This window comes from Aedes aegypti, chromosome 3 (genome assembly GCF_002204515.2).
Source record: "Aedes aegypti strain LVP_AGWG chromosome 3, AaegL5.0 Primary Assembly, whole genome shotgun sequence".
NCBI lineage: Eukaryota > Metazoa > Arthropoda > Insecta > Diptera > Culicidae > Aedes > Aedes aegypti.
This window is the reverse complement of record NC_035109.1, coordinates 13,380,562-13,401,752: the sequence shown is the minus strand read 5'-3', so window position 1 is coordinate 13,401,752 and position 21,191 is coordinate 13,380,562. Positions and strand designations below refer to the sequence as shown.

Sequence of the window (21,191 nt, the reverse complement as noted above, 5' to 3'; positions counted from 1 at the left end):
GTCTGTTTGATAAAACTAAACAGCTTCATGTTTCTTTATCTGAAATAAGACTTTACAAACGACCTCATAAACACCTGGGAGTAGTAGCGCTCTCTCAGTTATAGTAACGCCCCCCAACAAACAAGACGACTAAGTAGCTCAAATTTTACGACGACAGGGCTGTTTGTCCCAAGTCACCAAAAGTGGAAACAACGAAGTGTGTGTAGATCTACGATTCACTGGATTTTTCTCCAGTAGATCCAGTACCCATAAATGGTAAGAGCAAGAAAGTGCTTCTTGTTTAAGATATATGTGTAGTGGCGCAACGTCGAAAAGGGCCTCGAGCGCTGCTGTGGGAGTTGTAGAGAACGCACCAGACATCGCCATCAAGCACATCCTTTGGAGATGGCCCAATTTTGATTGAATTGTTCTCACTTCGCCCTTTTGCCACCACACAAGACATCCATATGCCAATATTGGTCGAACAACTGTTGTGTAAATCCATTTGATATATTTGGGTTTGAGGCCCCAATTTTTACCAAAGGTTCGCCGGCATTGACCGAAGGCCATGCAAGCTTTTTTTACTCTGAAATCAATGTGAGCTGTCTATAAAAGTTTGGAATCTAGAATGACTCCGACATTAATATCAGTGCCAAAAAGACGTAAAGGTCTAATTCCATCGCGGTTTCGTCTTTCCGTAAAAATAACAATAGATGTTTTATTTGGGTTAACCGAAAGGCCATATTGGCGACACCAACTCTCGACTACCTGAAGAGCACTTTGCAACAGGTCGAATAGGGTGCTTATGCACATACCAACTGTCAAAGCTAGATAGTCGTCGGCAAATCCATAAGTTGGAAAACCGCTATTATTGAGTTGCCTCAATAGCGTATCTGCTACGAGATTCCACAAAAGTGGTGACAAGACTCCCCCTTGGGGGCATCCGCAAACACTCAATTTTCGAATCGCTGCTTGACGCAATGTCGAGAAGAGATGTCGGTTTTTGAGCATTTGATGAATCCAATTGGTAATCATTGTAGGTAGCCCATGGTTTCGTGCGGCTTCCAATATGGCATCGAAAAACACGTTATCAAAGGCACCCTCAATATCCAAGAAAACACCCAAGCACGATTGCTTCTGAGCGAATGCTTTCTCGATATCGTATACAACTTTGTGTAAAAGAGTCACAGTGGACTTTCCAGATTGGTAGGCATGTTGATTCACATGAAGAGACATGTTTGCCAAATAAACATCACGGATGTGATGATCGGTAAAGCGTTCCAGACATTTCAGAAGAAAAGAGGTCAGACTGATTGGTCTAAAACTCTTCGCTTCTTCATACGACGCACGTCCTCCTTTCGGGATAAACTTCACAGTAATATCACGCCAGGATCTGAGAATGTACCCGGTAGCAAAACTGCTTACAAGTAGCTTTTTCAAAACATGTTTGATAAACTCAAATCCCTTTTGGAGCAGAACAGGATAAATCCCATCCGCTCCTGGAGATTTGAAAGGAGCAAAACTATTAAGTGACCATTGAATCGATTCAGTAGTTACGATACTGCTAGCCGAGGCCAGAGACTCGTAACTATATGAAAAGACATTTGGTTCATCCGTAGATGCTATGTCTACACATCCGGGAAAGTGTGAATTGACTAAACATTCTGAAACTTCTTCATCGGAAGAAGTAAAGTCACCAAGCGAATTTCGTTCACTTGGAAATCCTTAGATTTTGCAAGGATTTTGTTCAGCCGACTGACTTCACTCAAACTGGAAACATTTGTACAAAGGTTTTTCCAGCCGGATCGTTCAACAGAACAAAGAGCCTTCTTGTAAGCCTTGCGAGCCGACTTGAATGATTCTGATCCAGCTGAACGGCGTCTGTTCCAACTCCTTCTACATTGTTTTCTGAGTCCAGTCAGATCGGAATTCCACCATGGGGTCCCTCTTATAGTCTTTACAGACCGCAGAGGACATGCTTCTTCAAAGTCTTCCAAAATGTAGGATGTTGTAATATCAACGGCAACATCCAGATCACTTGGATTTTCAATGGACGGAGAATAAAAATGAAATTTGGTCGCAACCAATTCAGTGTAGAGTTCCCAGTTTGTTGACCGGGGATTCCTAAAACGCAAAGTCTGCGCAGTTACATTTGAATGTTCAAAGAAGATGTAGCGATGATCAGATAATGATTCCTCATCTGAATTGGCATGTATTCGTCAACTCGTGACTGATTCTATTCGAGCAGAGCGTTATGTCTAACACTTCTTCTCTATTAGAAACCATGAAGGTTGGCCGATTGCCTATGTTAAGGTCTGTACTACTTAAGTATTCCATCAGACTGGAGCCTCTCAAATGGATATCTGAGCTGCCCCAAATGATATGATGAGCATTGGCATCACTGCCCACAATCAGCGGAAGGCCTTTTGTTACGCAGTGTACAACAACTCGTTTGAAGTCATTCGTTGGGGATGGTTCATCATGTGGTAAATATACCGAACAGAAACATCAATTGTGACAGCACATACATCTCTGGTAGTCAACTCAGAAATGAGTGTAGCAACGATTGCTTTATTAACGAGCAGGCATGCGCGGGACATGGAGCGCGAGTTTGCCATTTCAAGTTTGCTGAGAGTAGCAAAAACTGGGTCCACAAGGTTACCGTAATTTCGGGTGAAATTGATCACTTTTCAAGGTTTTTCTTGTCTGATTTCTATAATGTTGACAATGCCAAACAACTGAATGCAGGAAAACAAGTATGAAGGTGAGCCTCATGGACTCAAGTACCGAAATTTTCTAACAAATGTAATTTTAGTGCTAAAAAATATGTCTAAAATAAAAAATCGGGAGATCTCATTTCGGGGTGAAATTGATCACTTGTCAATGCCATTATTGTTAGTTTTCAAAACAACTCTACATGATAAATTTGAGCTCCCTGAATCCGAATATGCTTGCCAAATTCTTAACAATACAATATTTATAGAAATAATGAATGTTTAAATTTCAAGAATAACGCAGAAAACGCCTAAATGTATGCAATTTCCTAAGGAATTTCTTGATATATTACAGAAATTCAATTATTTCATCCAAATCAACGAATTGGTACGAGTTTTGGTTATGAAATCTAGTTTGGGGATATATCTTTAGTATCTACACAAACTTTCAGGATTATACCATGTCCAAATCCTTGTTTAGAACTAGAAGTTTATCGATGTTTGTCAACACTGCACCGTACAAGATTTTGAAATTTTACATTATTTTCATATAAATACACATTTTTGAACGCAAAAAACTTCACAACACACAATTTGGACATACTTACGACAAACAACGTTCATTCATTGCAGGTTACATTGATATTTGTACTCCATTAGGAAGAAATAAAATCGAGTGACACAGTGATCAATTTCACCCTACTGATCAATTTCACCCGAATTTACGGTACCTAGATGGAAGTTCCCTCTACGAAAGTAGGGTTCTTGAACTAGCGCCACTTGGGCTGCACCATTTTGCATGAGTCTGCAAAGATTGATCGTTGCTGTTCTTTTATGCTGAAGATTGATGTGAGCTAACCTAACCGTAGCCACTACCCAAACTAGGCAGGATTAAGCTTTTTGCAATCTCAGCACGAAAAAAACCAGCAACGAAAAAACCAGATCGGTATCTATTTAAAGTCGCCAAAGGCGAAAGAGCACAGAATACACTGTGTAAAACGCATAATGTTAATCCATATAGGTGATAATTTAAATTAAATGTCAACATATTCATAATCCCACCCTTATTAAGCCTCAGGATAGAGACTGAAGAAGGGCAGCCGATTATCTCGGAGAAACACAAGGTCACCTGCACCATTACTCCAGGTAGCACAGGAAGGGCTCAATACTGTGGAGGGCGCCCTGGTACCCCACAGGCTCCGTTAGCGGTTAGGTTTTATTTAGACCCCCTAAACATTAATTCCTAGGCACGGTACGCATCACACCATGAATTAGGGGAAAAGGAGGTTAATATTAATGATTAACTCCTGACGTGCCCAAGCAGCCGGAATTAACATTAATCATCTCATATCATGTAAGCTGATAGGTCATAAGCGCCACCTACCGGAAAAATTCTCAATCAGACTTTTCACCGCCAGATAGTCCAAAATCTGCTGAAAATCTTTGCCGAAGTCAACCTTCTAGATGTTAAGAATCTTGAAGCTTAGCTTAGCTTAGCTTAGACTGACTACACATATCAATGGTTGCTATTCCGTGATTGACCGAAGTCAGTGAAAATGCACAAAAAATCAACTAGAAGTTCGGCTGGGATTGGCCATAATCTTCTTCAATGTGCATAATTCAGTGCCTCTATTTATACAGGGTCAATAACGGCGCCGGCCACGTCCTTGCAGTCAGGTGGGATTGGGGAAAGGAATGTTAGTGTGTAACCTTTGCTATTTGGAGACCGTGTTTGCCTCTGCATCTCCACAAAGGTTACTGGGAGGGATGTTTGTTAATGGGAAGGATCGTTGGGTCACAGGATTCACTTTGATAAGCGATTAGACCATGATAAATAATGATTTGTGAAATATATACATGCTTATTTGTAAATATAATATTTTCATTTGATATGAACAATTTCTATGTAGTGGAAAATTATGCCGACACTTGATGTGACGAACCATTCAAAGTTTGTTGAACAAATACCTAAATGTAACATTCCTACAGCTGTCAGGACGAAAGCATGTGTTATTATATTTTACTCATTTGAAAAGAAACAAAAAACTCGATTGGTTGGGACATCATAGATCACTTTTATTCTTATGCCGACACTTACAGTGGCGAACCATCCAAAGTTTGTTGAATAAAGTGAACCTTTCGTAAGTCTACACTTGTAGTGTCGAACCATTCAAAGTTTTTTTTTTTAATTTCAATAATAAAGGTAAAAAGGGGTGTTCTGTTCTGAAACGAGCTCACCAATTGATCCTTTATCCTTCACTGTGCAGCCACAATCCACTCTCAGCCTCACTCGTTTGCTCGGCTATATAAAAGCACTCAGAAAAAAAATAGGCGCGCGACCCGAAAAGGAAAAAAAACTTGGCTTTCTTGACGCACTGCCCAGCAGCAAGCGTCAAGGTCGAAAGATCAAACAGAACTCCCTTCTAGATGTTAAGAACCTTAAAGTAGAAAAAATTGTACCTTTCTTTTTACTAGCGCCACTTAGCGGATGTATTCTCAATCAGAATGTTCTCCGCCAGATAGTCCTTCATATGCTGAACATCTTTTCTGAAGACACCAACCTTCTAGCTCATTTGGATGTTGAGATATCCGTTTGAAACCAATTCTGGACGCTTTTTCCGTCGCCAAGAGAAGGGAGAGAGGTCAGGGGGGATGTCTCACCCAAGGATTGTAAGACCAACGAACCGCATTTACTACAACATTTATTTCAATTTGATTGATCTACTAGTCTCCGAATTGTGGTCATTTAAAAATTCAAGGTTCGTCTCGGGATTTTAAGGGTTAAGTGGTACATGTTCAAGATACGGGTTATCTCGTACGCCTATGTTTGTGCATTATGATAGTACATTGTAAAACACATCCATGTATATATCAATTAGGACCATTGCATGTTCATCCAGAGCTCTTCTATAACCAAACCAAAGGTCTAATATTTGCTCGCAAAGATGCCTCTCAAGTTGACTACAGAGTGCTTTTCAGGATATTTCTCAATTCAGTACCCTGTTAGTCCTACATGTTTTTCCTCTTCTAGAAACTCATCTACGATTGATTTAGACTTATCCGACTCTAGTCATCTTTGTAGCCAACTGATTACTAATGCTGATTTTGATTCTGATCGTGTCCCTGTTATATTTCATATATCCCATGAAGCGATTCTCAATCCTATCAGCTCCACTTTCAATTATTTTCGAGCCGACTGGAATATGTATGAAACATATATTGACTCTAATCTTGATGTTAACATTTCTTTACAAAAAAACTTAATATTAACAATGGTCTTGAAACTTTAACAAATTCCATTGTTGAAACTTTAACAAATTTGAATCCGTGATTTTAGACGATGATCTTAAACTCTTGATCCGTCTTAAAAACGTGAGGAGAAGGCAATTCCAACGCACTCGCGATCCTGCTATGAAAATTATACGGCAGGACTTGCAGAAAGAAATCAAGAAACGTTTTTCACAATTAAGAAACAAAATTTTGAAAATAAAATCTAAGTCCTTTTGGAAAGCAGATAAAAAAAAAAAACTTAAAAAGCCAATGCCGGCCTTGAAAGAGGAAAAAATATATTACTAACTTACTGCGAAAAAGCTCAAAAGCTTGCTATGCAATTAGAAAGCGCGCACAATTTAAATTTAGGACTTACTAGTCCAAAAGAAAATCAAGTTACTCAGGACTTCGAAAATATTCTCAATCAAGAGAACGTTTTCGAAAATTCCTGTGAGACTGATTTGAAAGAAGTAAGAACTATTATTTAAAAATATAGAAATATGAAAGCTCTTGGTGATGATGGAATTTTTCACATCCTCGTCAAGAAACTTCCAGAAAGTAGCTTATCATTTTTAGTTGATATATTTAACAAATGTTTTCAATTAACATATTTTCCTGACAAACGGAAAAATGCTGAGGTTGTACTAATTTTAAAACCAGACAAAAATCCTGCAGCAGCTTCTAGCTATTGTCCAATAAGTTTGTCTTCCTCCATCAGTAAGCTTTTCGAAAAGGTTATTTTGAACAGAATGATGGCCCACATCAACGAAAATTTAATTTTTGCCGATTTTTGTCAGTTCGGATTCCGCCATGGACATTCGACCACTCATCAACTTTTACCTATAACAAATTTGATCCATTCCAACAAATCTTAATGATATTCTACTAGTCTTGCTCTTCTAGACATAGAAAATGCATTCGACAGTGTTTGGCATGAAGGCTTGATCGTAAATTAAAATTATCTGTCAAATCGTACACTTTACGTTAATTATCAGAATTCCAGATCTGAAAGACTTCCTGTAAGAGCTGGTGTAACCCAAGGCAGCGTTTTGGGACCAATATTATACAATATTTTCACATCTGACTTACCTGTGTTACCTCAGGGATGTCAAAAATCCTTGTTTGCGGATGACACAGGCCTCTCCGCCAAAGGACGAAGTCTGCGTGTGTAGTCGATTGCAAAAAAGTTTGAATATTTTTTCTTCACACTTGCAAAAATTGAAGATATCTCGTAATGCTTCCTAAACCAACCACATAAACCAAAAGCTATTTTTTGAAACCTTCAAGTAGACATGTCGTCACGATGAGAGGGGTTCCAATATATTGGTCAGATGAAGTTAAGTATCTAGGGCTCATGCAAGATAAGAATTTAACTTTCAAAAATCACATTGATGGAATTCACGCTAAATGTAACAAATATATAAAATGTCTTTATTCAGTTATTAACAGACAGATTAAAACTATGTCCCTGGCTTTTGTTCTTATAAGAATATTGACAATCTGTTGTAAAACCAGGAAGAAAGCTCTGCAGAGGATTTTGTATAAAATTTTGAAAATGATTCTGAAGCTTCCTCCCTGGTGTAGTAATGATTAGTTACATAGAATATTCAATGTTCAAACATTGGAGCAAAGGTTGAACATAATGAAAAATATTTCAGACAAATTTGGTCTTATAAGCAGGTGAAATCAACTTACATGTAAAAATTTGGAATTGCTACCTAGATACCCAGGTAAAGGGAATGAATGTTGTATTTTAAAAGGAAACTAATCATTAGAATCGAAAAAAAAAATCCTCTCCTGGAAGGGACTTAGGCCGAGCAAGCCTGCAAACTGATGGGTGTTCTCTTTTAAGGGGTCGCGTGAAACAAGCTGGCGTTTAGATTCTCTATATTTCTTATGTTGTTTTCAAAACGAGCTTACTTGTACATAATGTTTTCTTCTAATCATTTGATTAACTGTGAAAATTCAACTACGAGTGAGCAATCATTGTTTCACATTCAATCTGCGTCTAAAGATTTCGATGTAGGTTCTTCTTTGTAGGTGATTCACATGTGGTCTTTGTCGTACAGGAATTCACCAAAACGCGAGACGGACATAAGCTGGCGCAGCTGGTTCAACCTATCGTCTAACTCGCGCAGTTTCACGTGCTGCATGTAGAGGTAATCACCGCCCATGTGGTTGCCCAACTGTATGGTTCGGAGAGGAAAAGGAAACAAAATGCATGTTAGTCAATTGGAACTTATGTTGTAATGTAATGCTTACGTAGAAGTCACTGTTGCCTTCCTTGCAGACCTTAATGAGCTCGCTGAGTCTCTTCGTAACTTTGTTTTGCTGATCTATAGCTACACGCAGAGCATTTTCCCCACTTAATCCATGTGGCATTTCGTACACCTGAAAGAAATATCGGTCCAGAGATCACTTCAAAAGCCTTCGCCGATGTGCCAACTTACATAGTTCAAATTGAAGTTGTTCGTGTCCATGGGATCCAGATTACGGAGCAGAGCATATTCGATCAACTGGATGCCTTTCTCGCGCTCCTCATCGGCGGCATGGAAGAAGAACTTTTCGAAACCGGGCAAGTCGATCGTTTCCTGGGCAAAGTAGGCGGCGAACTTCAGGTATAGAATCGATGAATCGAAATGTATGACGATCTGGCGGTGAAGTGCTGCCAGGCAGTCCCTGCTAAAAAAAGGGGTGTCTGTGAGCTCACCTTCTGAAATCTGAGCTCGTGTCGTTTCCTGATAGATCAACAGGATGGCTATTACTCCAAAAAAGAAAAACGGCCTCATGATGTTTTGTTCTACTCAGTGGTTTCCCAATGCTCTTCCGGATTATATCTGTAATACAAAGAATTTGTTAATATAATCGAAGTGCTGATTTCTTTCCTATACTTATTTTTGGTGCCACAATAATTATTTTACTGTGTAATAAAAATGACATTTTTGCGTCTCTCAAGGATTAAATTATGTGTCTCTTGTAGATTTGGGGTCGCTGAATCTAATGCCGTTCTCAGAATCGATCCTGCACATCAAAACTTTTAGCTACAGGTCAACAAAGTTGTATAAAACTCTGCTTTAATTGTTGTTTAAAGTAACATTAATTGTTTTTGTGATCCAATCCAGCAAGCATGCAAACAATGACTTAAACTTTCATTTCAGATATAATTTTGTTGGAAAGTCACGATGAAATATAGATTAAATCGATTATTTCATTATGCTTGCAGTCTCCATGCAAAACTCTTCGTTTCTCTTATGTGACGGGTTACAATGCTTCTCTAAACTATCAAAAATAACTTTTGAGCATCGAAAGTATTATAAACTTTGTTGATAAGTATTGTTATACACGTAAAGTTCGAAATCTGTGGCTAATTAAGCAAATAAATTGTTTTATTTGGCACGGTGAATGGCTGGGCATGGCGTACCATTGGTACCTCACGTACCTGCAGGTATAAAATAGACCCTGTTGCGCCCAGGATGTCTTTCCCTACGTTGTGTTTAATTTTACGGTGACGGACGACGGGGATACAAATGAACAAACGAATTACTTTGAACTTCTAATTTATTACCACCGAAGGGCCACTCGGTGGGCAACGAACGATAATGTAGAGGAAATAGATACAAATTTACAAGTGATGATGATGCTGTGTCGAGTGTGGTTTTTATAGCTCTGACTCGTAGTACGGATTTGCATTGTACTGTGCACTTTGCATACGTTACAATGCAGTGAAAAGAATGATGTGCCACAGCATTACATCACGATACCCGATAGCTAACTTTGGGCTGTTACGAGAAACGGTAAAACAATCGATGAATGGCAGTAGGCTGCTGCTATACAGTAGCGTTGTTACGGGAGACGCCAACTGCGATGCGAGATCGAACAGAACCCATTGTGCGGTCCTTCGCCACTTGCCCAGCGACTCCTATCCCTACCTTCTCGTGATACTGGTCGGGGTACGAGTAGCCTTAGGGAAGATCGGGTAGCTAACCCCGATGGGAGCTTTGGTCGTATGGTGACAGGGAAGGGGGGGAGGGTTTGCTTTTGCTTTTGCTTCAGCATACCTGGAGCGTCTGTGCTCCATCAGACTGATGCAAACTTCGACACAATCGACGTCAGGACCTATCGTGGCGCTAACATCGACTCTGACCACTATCTGGTGCTGGGAGCATATTGACGGACGAGCGTGAGGTGATCGAAAGGTGGAAGCAGCACTTCGACGAACACCTGAATGGCGCTGAGAGCACTGGCAATGAAGGATGGGACAACGAAGGAAATGCTTTCGTCAGTACTGCGGGCGATGGAAACCAACCAGCCCCCACTTTGAGGGAGGTTAAGGATGCCATTCACCAGCTCAAGAACAATGAAGCTGCTGGTAAGCATGGTATCGGGGCTAAACTCATAAAAATGGGCCCGGAGAGACTGGCCATTTATCTGCACTGGCTGATGGGCACAATCTGGGAAACAGAACAGCTACCGGAGGAGTGCAAGGAAGACCCCATCTACAAAAAAGGCGACAAGTTAGATTGTGAGAACTTCGGAGCGATCACCATTCTTAACGTGGCCTACAAAGTATTATCCCAGGTCATCTTCCGTCGTCTGTCACTAGTAGTAAACAAGTTCGTGGGAAGTTATCAAGCCAGCTTCTTTGACGGCCGATCGACAACGAACCAGATCTTTACTGTACGGCAAATCCTCCAAAAATGTCGTGAATACCAAGTCCCAACGCATCAGCTTTTCATCGATTTCAAGGCGGCCGCGTAGTTTCAAGGCGGCCGCGTAGAGCTTTGAAAATCATGGACGAGAACAACGCGTAGAGCTTTGAAAAATCATGGTCGAGAATAGCTTTCCCAGGAAGCTCACGAGACTGATAAGAGCGACAATGGAAGGTGTGCAAAATTGTGTGAAGGTTTCAGGCGAATATTCCAGTTCGTTTGGATCCCGCCGGGTACTATGACAAGGTGAGGGACTGTCGTGCCTGTTGTTCAATATTGTGCTAGAAGGTGTTATGCGGAGGGCCGGGCTTAACAGCTGGCGTACGATTTTACGAGACCCAGTCAATTTGTTCGCTTCGCGGATGGTATGGACATAGTCGGTCGAACATTTGAAAAGGTGGCAGACCTGTACACTAGGGTGCGGCTATTTTTCAAAAGTTCTCAAAACCAAAAATTAGTGTGCTCTAATGAATTTAAATCACATTAAAAGAGAGACCCCAAAGCTTGAGCAACAAATATCAAAATTTAGAGGTGGCGCAAGCGCTTTGAAGGTGAATTTTCTAGTTATAAGAATGCTTTTCATTGAAGTCTTCATTAATTCGTTATTGTTAAATCAATTTGAATAATTTCAGCATCATTATTTTCAAATATAATTTTATAAAAATTTTGAAGATTATCATTTTTTTTTTCTAAAATTGAACTAGTTTAAGTTAAAAATATTTTTCTTCAATTTTTTTCTCTTTTACTTAAAAAATCTTCTTTGTTTGGCCATTACTTTATTGGCACTCCCCCGATTCCAAATCTATTAACTTGTTTTTCAAACAAATTTTATTGTTTTCAAATTGTCCATAGAACACATTTTTCTATAAGATGGTTTCGACTAAGTTATTCAGCAAAAACTACCCACAAACATGATTCTGTAAAGAAAGAATCAAATTTCTTTCGATTATTTAAGTTTTTTCGACGGAAATTGCATTTTTTCTTTTAAACTCAAGTTTAAAAAGCATCTTGCTTAAACCCGTAAAGTGGCAAGACGGACCTTAGTTCACAAAAATGCTTCGATCTCAGTCAATAGTCATCCGAATCAAATTCTTTAAAAGTTATGGAAAGGAGATTAGTTTACCGTAAACCGGGGGCAAATTGATCACTGGGGTGAATTTGATCAAGTCGATAGCAAAAACATTTCGTCCCAAGGATAGTTTTTTATAGAAGTCTAATTATGATTTTGAACTATTTCATATTTATTAGGGTCAGTTTTGCATAGAAATATTCACACTTTTTGAAGGTGTCAGCAATACAGTTGGAAATGTCGGTGCTAAACAATCCACTGGTGCTATGCCTACATGTCAACTAAGTAATTATGATATGTTAATCATTATTTCATGAAACATCGATTGCATAAACTGATAGAGATCAATTTGCCCCCGATCACGGTACCTTTATTTTGAGGGGTGACCCATCCCTCCATATGCCTCCCCGCTTTTGTTGGACTTGAAAAACTTTGGATTTTTAGTGTTTTTCTATAGCAATTATACTAAGCATCATGAAAACAAAATGCCATGCAGATTTTCGTTCTCCAAACTGGTCAAAATGATGAACTTAGTCCAACGTAGGCATTTTGGACCATTATGGTCCTTTCGGAAGAGGACACCGGTGAATCCGGATTTATATAGGAGGGTTCATGTGAAAATGACTGTACCTCAGTCATAAACGAATCAATTCGAATTTTGTAGCCAGCATTCGGCATCAAATCCTTAGGCTTATGTGTTTGGTGACGCTGGAAGTTTTCGCAACCCCTCTCACCCATTCCCCTCGATGTTTAGTTTGAAATTTTAATGTTTTTTTTTTATGTAAAACTATAGACGTTTTGCTTACCACCGCAAAGAGGGCGTTTTCAAAACAGTTTATATCTTCCACATTAATCACAATGATGAAAGAATTCCTTCCTGGCTTATAATGATCTGTCCGGCCTTTCTGGAACTGATCTTGGCAGCGGTGAATACGATTTTTTAGAAGGGGTATTATATTGGTCATAAGTCATATGAGTTCATTTATCCAAAAAGCGAAGTAAGTCTGCTTCTGCAAGAGCGCATCCGTTGGGGAATTTTTTATTTCAAATGAGTGGGGATCCTGAGATTTTGGAGAGATTACCAAGTATCTAGTAAAAGCTTTTAGGGTTTCAATACGAAATTCTAGAAATCAGTGGATTCTTGGAACCTGAAATCCTGGCATTTGAATTTTAGATAGGAGTAAGCGTTGGTTCTAGTGGGTGGAATCTAGTGGTTTATTATGCATGTTCTAAATTTTGAGGTGTTGGATCCCAATTGGTGATTAGAAGTCCTGGTGGAAACTCTAAGGCTCTAGTATGAATTGAGATTGCAATGAGAGTTCTAACTTCTGAGTTCTGAGATTTTAGTTGAAATTTAGGCGGTAGTTCTGGTTTTATTGTTGGTATTCTAAGATTTATCCTTGGATGCCTAAGATTTATAGAGTTGTCTTGGATTCCCGTGGAAATTCTGAAATACCTATGAGAACTCTGTAATTCCAATGAACCCTAAGATATATTGAAGATAATCAACGATTCCGGAAAAAAAAGATGGGGGTCAGTGTCGAGTTCCGGTTGAAATCCATGATTCCAATAACAGTTCCTCTGGAATTCCGTGTAAGGTTTCCTGGGACTCCAATTGGAATTTTGTGATTGTGGTAGAAATTGAAAGCAATTCAGAGATTTCTATGAGTGGGAATTTTGAGATTTTGCAAATATTCTGAAGTGATTTCTGCAAATCATGTAGGAACTCTCAGGATTCCTATATGAATTCTGGGTTTTCGATGAAAATTCTGGGTTTCTAGTAAGAAATTCGGGATTTATTGGAAACTACAGATAGTGTGCAGGGTTTATGAAGGGTGTCAGAAATGTTTAGTGAAAATGCTGGATTTCAATTAGTGATTGGAAATTCCGGCGCGAGTTCTAGAGTTGGAATCCTTGGATTCCTGTAAAAAATCTGAGATTTTGATGGGAATTTTGGGATTTCAATAGAAATTAGGAGTTCTGGTTTCATGGGGACTATTTTGGAAGATTGATGGAGTTTTGGAAAATTCTTAGATTCCAATAAGAATTCAGGTGTTTTGTGGGAATTTTGGAGTTCCAAAGATTTTTCCGGAATATTGTGATTCCGGAACGAATCCTGCTGTTCCAAAATAAATCTTGAAATTTTGGAAGAAATGATGGAATTTGGTGAAAAAAATTTGAATTTCTGAAGTATTGGTATTTTGACGGAAATTTTTAGTTTCCGGTTTCAATTGGATATTTTCGGGAATTTCGGTATAATTTCTTGCAATTTATGGTGGAACTCCTGGAAGTCCTTATTAACCATTAGTGAAAATCTTTGGAACCGTGAACAATTTTTGAGATGTTAATTGGGATTCCAGTAGAAATACTAGGGATTCAATTGAGCTGCACTGAAAGTTTGGGTTTCAATAATTTCGGTGAGACTACCATAATTGCTATAGAATGTTTTTGAATTCGAAAATAACCCTGAGATTTCAATACGAATTCTCGAGAGCAAAAATTTTAGTTTTATGGTATAATTTCTGGATAAATAGCAATCTGGAATTTTATACGGTATTTATGATCCTTATTAGTAGTCAGGGGTTATGGGATGATAACTAAGATTACAAAAAGAATCCTGCTATTTCAATATGAATCCTGGAATTATGTTCGAAATCCTAGGTTTTCAATATGGTATTCTAATATTTGATTTCGGTGGAAATTCATATGGAAGTTTTATGATGGGTATTGAGACATTTTTTGAAATGCTGGAATTCCAATCATTTCTGGAATTTGGATATCTCGGATTGTAGAAGGAATACTCGGAGGAATTTTGGTTTTCGATTAGAAATCTGAGATTTCCACAAAACTACTGAGCGGTTCCATTTGAATTCGAATGTCGGTTTACTTTTGTATTTTTTGATTTGGCTGAAATTTGGCATATGCTTTCTTTATACCCAAAAATGCCTATTTGCATCATCGGTTCGCCATTTTTTCCCTAGCGTTACTGTTGAGAAGGGCCCAAGAAAAAAAGCCTTAACAATTTTCAAAAAAATAAAACTCAGATACTATTTGTCTGATCGGTTTGGTGTCTTCCGCAAAGTTTTAGGTTATTGTTGGAACTATCTGGAAAAAATATACACAGTAAAAAAATGTTGTAATTTTTTATATATCGAAAATAAAGCTTAAAAATAAATTTTCTCAAAAATCGTATTTTTGATTTTTTTTTTGCTATATGTTGAAGTAGACAAAAAATGAAGTCTTTTGCACAGTGGGTCAAGATGGAGAAATCATGGACAAAAAAGTTATGATTTTTCTGAAATTTCCAGATAGTCCCAACAATAACCTAAAACTTTGCGGAAGGCACCAAACTGATCGGACAAACCGTTTCTAAGTTATAATTTTTTGAAAATTATTAAGGATTTTTTCTTAGGCCCTTCTCAAAAGTAAGGCTAGAGTCAAAATGGCGAGCCGATGATGCAAAAAGGCATTTTTGGGCATAAAGAAAGCATGTGCAAAATTTCATCCAAATCAAAATATATAAAAATGAAATTTGGGAAAAAAGTCGTCATTTTCTGTGGAACCGCTCTACTGGGAGATTTATGATTGTGGGGTTCCGGTGAGAATAATGGAAATTTGATAGATGATTATTATGGAAATATGTTATTGGAGAAAATCATTTATATTCTGAGGGGCTGAGGATTTCAATGCGATTCTTGGAGTTTTAGTTGAAACATAGGTAATCTAGTTGAAACTGCTAGGATTCCGATAGAATCTCTGGGATACCGGTAAAAATTTTTGGATAATAGTAAAATTTCTTGAATTCTTGATTTCTGACATTTCAAATATGGTTATCTGAAATTTAGGAATACTATGATTTCATTGGCATTTACTAATTAGAAATTGTCATTGAATCAAATATGTCGTTATAAATTGTTGGATATCGATAGGAACTATGAGAATTACAAAAATAAAATTATTCTTTGCACTCATAGAAATCTCATCGGAATTATAAAACTAAAATCTGGAAACCTAAACTGAATTTTGAAATTTTAGAATACCTAAACTGCTATGTATTCCTTTAGACTTTACGAATCGTTGTTGCAAACTTTATGTTTCAGAGAGAAACTCCTGCAATCACAACGTATGGAAATGCTGTGATCCCCATAGGCATTCTGTAAGCGGAAAGATTCTGGTAGGTGGTTTCAGTAAAAAAATGGATCTGTTAAGATTTTAAAAGGAGATTCGGGAAATTCAAAAAAGGAATCTAATATCTTGAGGATTTGGATTTTCGATAGAAATTTTTGGAGTTTGGTTTACCTGCAGTGGGAGTAAGGTTTTATGAACATTGTTCTGGAATTCCGAGAAAGTGCTGGAAATGGTACAGACATTCTGGATTTTGTTTATTACGTCCAGGCATTTCAATTGGAATTTTGGGATTTACGAAGAATCGATTGCATGCTTGGCTCCCATATTTGATAAGGTATCTATCCAATACTTTGGTTTGAGCTACTGGGATTTTGGCGGGGAATCTTGACTTCGAAAGTAGTTCTGATATTTTGTTGGAAATCCTGATAGACGTTTTTGATTCATGATGAGTGTTCTGAATAATTCTTAGAATTCGAAAGTAATGCTGAGATTTTTATGAGATAGTGGGAATTCTGAGATTGAGGAGAGAATGCTGAAAATCCTTTAAGCATTTATTGAGGATTGAAATCCTTTCATTTGGATAGATATTCTCTATAGATTTCATGAGATTTTCAAGAAAATTCTCGGATTTTGACCTCCTCAATTTCTGGTTGTAATATTTGAATATCGATTAAAATTCTTGGATTCTGAAAGGTATTATGAGATTTGGAAGAAACTTGTGGGATTTTTGTAAAAGTATTCTGGGATTTCGACCTCTCTGGAGGGAAAGATTTATACAGTAATGATTTTGGTGTAATTTCGTGAATTCCGATATATGCTGTAGGTATTCGACAGGAAACTTGAATTTATAAAATAGGGATCGAAAAGAATCCTGGATATATAAAAAATGCCAAGAGAGAATTATAAAATACCTAAAGAGTTCTGGCATGCTTATAGGAAAACATGAACATCAATTGAATTTTTGGAGAGAATTTTGAATACATTGGCACGTATATTTTAGATGTCGAATGGCATATAAAATTTGGCATATGACTTTAGTATGCATTCCCTGAGGAACGGTTGAAGTTCTGGAATTCCAATTGAAATTGTAGAATTCAGAAAAGATCTTCAGGAGTCCAAGAATGTGCACTAAAATCTCAAGTGGGTGCCGTTTGAATTCTCATCGTTGGGAATAAAAAAAATCCAATTCACGTGATTTTTCTAGAATCTCTAAATTTCTGAAGTGAAGTTCTAAAACCATAATCATTTTTTTTTTCAAATTTCTTCAGAAAATTTAGCAGTTTTGACGAAATTTTTGTACACACAGTACAAAACCTGAACTTCCAATGCAAAATTTCAATCGCATTCTTAAAGTAATCTCACAACTATAATTCTCCCTGTAGTAACGTGGAATTTCTATCACTATCAAAATCCTAGGAATCGTACCACAACCCCAGATATTATATTATACTCTCTTTTTATCTGAATTCCACCATCTCCACATAAACCTCGAAATACTCACCATAAAACAAAAACTTTTTTGAATTTTCATTGAAATTGCACATTAAAAACCTAGGATTTCTCTCATAATTCCAGGATTCCTTTTAAAATGGCAGATTTCTCTTTCAAATCTTTGGATTCCCTCCAAATTACCAGGATTCTGACACTAAAAATTCTAGTTTGCCATTTATACAAAAACTGTACCATTTCCCATAAGTATTATTTTCGGAGTCCAGTGGTTTGCATATAAATTAAAGGAAATCCTACCGAAATCTCAAACCCCAAAATTCCCATAAAACCACAAAACTAAAATTTTCGCTCTCAAGAATTTTGACAATTTGTATTGAAAACTCAGGGTTCTTCTCGAATTCAAAAACATTCTATAGCAATTATAGTGGTCTCACCGCAATTATTGAAACCCAAACTTTCAGTGCAGTTCAACTGAATCTCTAGTATTCCTACCGGAATCCCAGAGTCCCAATTGACATCTCAAAAATTGCTCAAGATTCCAAAGATTTTCACTGATAGTAAATAAGGACTCCCAGGAGATCCACCACAAATTGCAAGAAATTATACCGAAATTCCCGAAAATATCCTACTAAAATCTAAAACTAAAAATTTCCGTCGAAATACCAATACTTCAGAAATTAAAAAAAAAATCTCCAAATCACATCATTCCTTCCAAAATTTCAAGATTTATTGTGGAACCGCAGAATTTGCTGCGGAATCACAATATTCCAAAATGATCTTCGGAACACCAAAATTCCTACAAAACACCTGAATTCTTATTGGAATCTAAGAATTTTCCAAAACGCCATCAATTTTCCAAAACAGTCCCCATGAAACCAGAACTCATAATTTCTATTGAAATCCCAAAACTCCCAACAAAATCTCAGATTTTTTACAGGAATCCACGGATATTACTATTACTTTTCCCCGCATGGCATTTCATCGAATCACCGGTTACCCAGAAAAGTGGTGCAATTTAAATTGGTCCGATAATAATTTTCAGTGGCTGGATAGTGAACGAGAAAGAAGGATGAGCAATCAAAAGAAGGAGGTATTCGGTCATTCTCGGCTATACACATGTTGGCAAATATGCTGAGGACGGTAAAACTCGAAAAAACTTCCAATTGAACATAGGAGGGTGCATATTGGATGGTCAAAAACGGAAACGGGATATTCGGGAAACTGGCATTCGGAGAACTGACGTTCGGGGAAACGATATTCGGGAAAAAGTAACCCTTCGAAGTAACTGCCGTAATCGATGTCTCTTTTCGCTGATAATTTGAGAAGATCAATGTTATCGAATGCCACCCTTTCGTCAAATGGAAACAATAAAATATTTCAAAAAAAAAATAGCTCCAAAGAACAGCCTATGTATAAAAGAAGGCGAAATTTATTTAAACTTTAAATCAACAGTTTTTATACCTATAATTATGGTTACATCATATTAAAAAATATATACAGCCATGCCATGAAAAACCGATCTAGTGGGTCTCCGAATTCCGTGAAAATTTGCTATTTTGTTCCTTATCCGAAATAAGGATACACGTATTTTTGGATTGTTTGATTAGGGTGACCATTTCCGAAATAGGATGACCAGAAAAATCGCGTTTTTGCAAAATTTTTATTTAAAAAAAAATATAACTTTTGAACCGTTTGACCGATTTTCAATCTTTTTGGACGAAATGAAGGCTAAAGATTTTGACTTTTCGGAAAAACTATAAAATTTTACAAAAATTGTGTTTTTACATGAAAAAACTCAATAGTTTCCGTTTTTTCGTATTTTGAAGGCCTCGGACCAAAGGAGCTATTGCTGCTCTCATTTTTTCTTAAAAGTTCAGATAATTTTACGTAAACTGTCAAATTTTCAGCGATGTATGTGTTTTAGTTTTTGAGATATATTTTTTTGAAAATAAAAAATCAGTCATTTTTCATCGGCACACACTGTAGATCTCAGCGCATTAGATTTGTAATGTTTGAAAAAAATCATAACTTTTGAACAGCTCAACCGATTTCCAATCTTTTTTTATGAAATGAAAGCTTAAGGTCTCAACTTTTCAGAAAAAATTGAAAAATATAGAAAACCATGAAAAAAAAATTAAAAATTAAAATTAATATATATGAAATTTTTTCAAAAAACTAGAAATTTTTATATTTTTTCACGTTTAAACATATTTTTATCAGATTTTTCAATTTTGTCTGAAAAGTTGAAATTTTAAGCTTTCATTCCACACAAATATAGTGGAGATCGGTTAATCTGTTCAAAAGTTATAATTTTTTTTAAACATTACAAATCTAATGCGCTGAGACCTACAGTGTGTGCCGATAAAAAATGACTGATTTTTTATTTTCAAAAATATATATCTCAAAAACTTAAAAACAAACATCACTGAAAATTTGACAGTATACGTACAATTTTCTGAACTTTCAAGAAAAATGAGAACAATGATAGCCCCTTTGGTCCCGAGGCGTTCAAAACACGAAAAAACGGAAACTATTGTGTTTTTTCATGCAAAAAACACAATTTTTGTGAAATTTTATATTTTCCGAAAAGTTGAAATCTTTAGCCTTCATTTCGTCTAAAAAGATTGAGAATCGGTCAAACGGTTCAAAAGTTATAATTTTTTTAAAAATAAAAATTTAGCAAAATCGCGATTTTTCTGGTCATCCTATTTCGGAAATGGTCACCCTAATCAAAAAATCCAATAATACGTGTATCCTTATTTCGGATAAGGAATAAAATTGCAAATTTGCACGGAATTCGGAGACCCACTAGATCGGTTTTTCATGGAATGGCTGTATATATATATATATATATATATATATATATATATATATATATATATATATATATATATATATATATATATATATATATATATATATATATATATATATATATATATATATATATATATATATATATATATATATATATATATATATAAGCATATGATTGTTGAATAAAGTGTCATTTTGTGTTAATTGACTCCAAAACAAGCCTGAAGTCATCAAAAAGATTCAAAAGAAACGTAAAAACGAATGTCATCTTAAGAAATTTTTGGTTTAAGACACATTATGCCAAACGACTTTATGCCAAATGACCTACCACCGTAAATATATCTTACATCGCCAACAGTAGAAACACATTGAAAAAAAAAAAAAAACATTTGGTTAAATTTATTTCTCACTCTTGAATGAAATGCGAATCGATCCCTCACAATATTGCACTCTTATCAACTGCTGCAGCCAACCACAGGACACTATACAAAACTAAAAATAATTTGGGGATGGACTGACTCATAAACGATGACAACTTTTATACACAAATACGAAGAACAATGTCAACTGGAGCGAGAAACTTAATTTTGACTCACCTTAATATACGATATGGGAAAATAGAGAAGAAACACTCACTGACTGTCCAGTTGCTTCCACTTCGTGCGGAGTCTAGTGCTGTTCTGACAGGAGCTTCCTAACCGAAGATGGATCATATAGCTCGCGGTGAATGTACGTTATCGCAGTAACTCTGATCTTCCGTTTTTAATTAGCTGTACGTGCACAGCAAAAAATATTAGTAGTTATTGCATTCGATCGCGAATTTAACCCCCGATATCAGGGTTCGATTCCCACCCAATTTTTCAAAACTTATTGTTTATTTTTTAATCATTCATCGCCTTTTTTTTCTTATTATTATATACTTTGTGTTACATCAATTATAAAACATCGTTAACGACGTTACGTCAATTTACTTTGTTCATGACTGCGTTCTTCCAGCTTTGATTTTGCCCCACGCTCTCCAGATCCTGTTGCACCTGATTAAGCCACCAAGCTCGC

At 36.8% G+C, this 21,191-nt stretch overlaps 1 protein-coding gene across 3 annotated transcripts; it reads right to left on the bottom strand.

The window, feature by feature from the left end:
- Positions 1–7,833: 7,833 nt before the first annotated feature.
- LOC5573303 (ferritin subunit-like) lies at positions 7,834–20,850 on the bottom strand. Of its 3 annotated transcripts, none has more exons than XM_021850938.1 (4): positions 20,772–20,850; positions 8,414–8,800; positions 8,226–8,354; positions 7,834–8,149 (listed from the first exon to the last, which is right to left on the bottom strand). In XM_021850938.1, the coding sequence occupies exons 2-4, from the start codon at positions 8,750–8,752 to the stop codon at positions 8,009–8,011; spliced, it is 609 nt and encodes a 202-aa protein (XP_021706630.1). In that variant the 5' UTR covers positions 8,753–8,800; positions 20,772–20,850; the 3' UTR covers positions 7,834–8,008. The 3 variants fall into 3 exon arrangements, with proteins under 3 accessions (XP_021706630.1, XP_001654519.1, XP_021706631.1); XM_001654469.2 differs by having other exon boundaries at positions 20,732–20,827; XM_021850939.1 differs by lacking the exon at positions 20,772–20,850 and adding an exon at positions 9,403–9,471.
- Between the last annotated feature and the right edge of the window lie 341 nt (positions 20,851–21,191).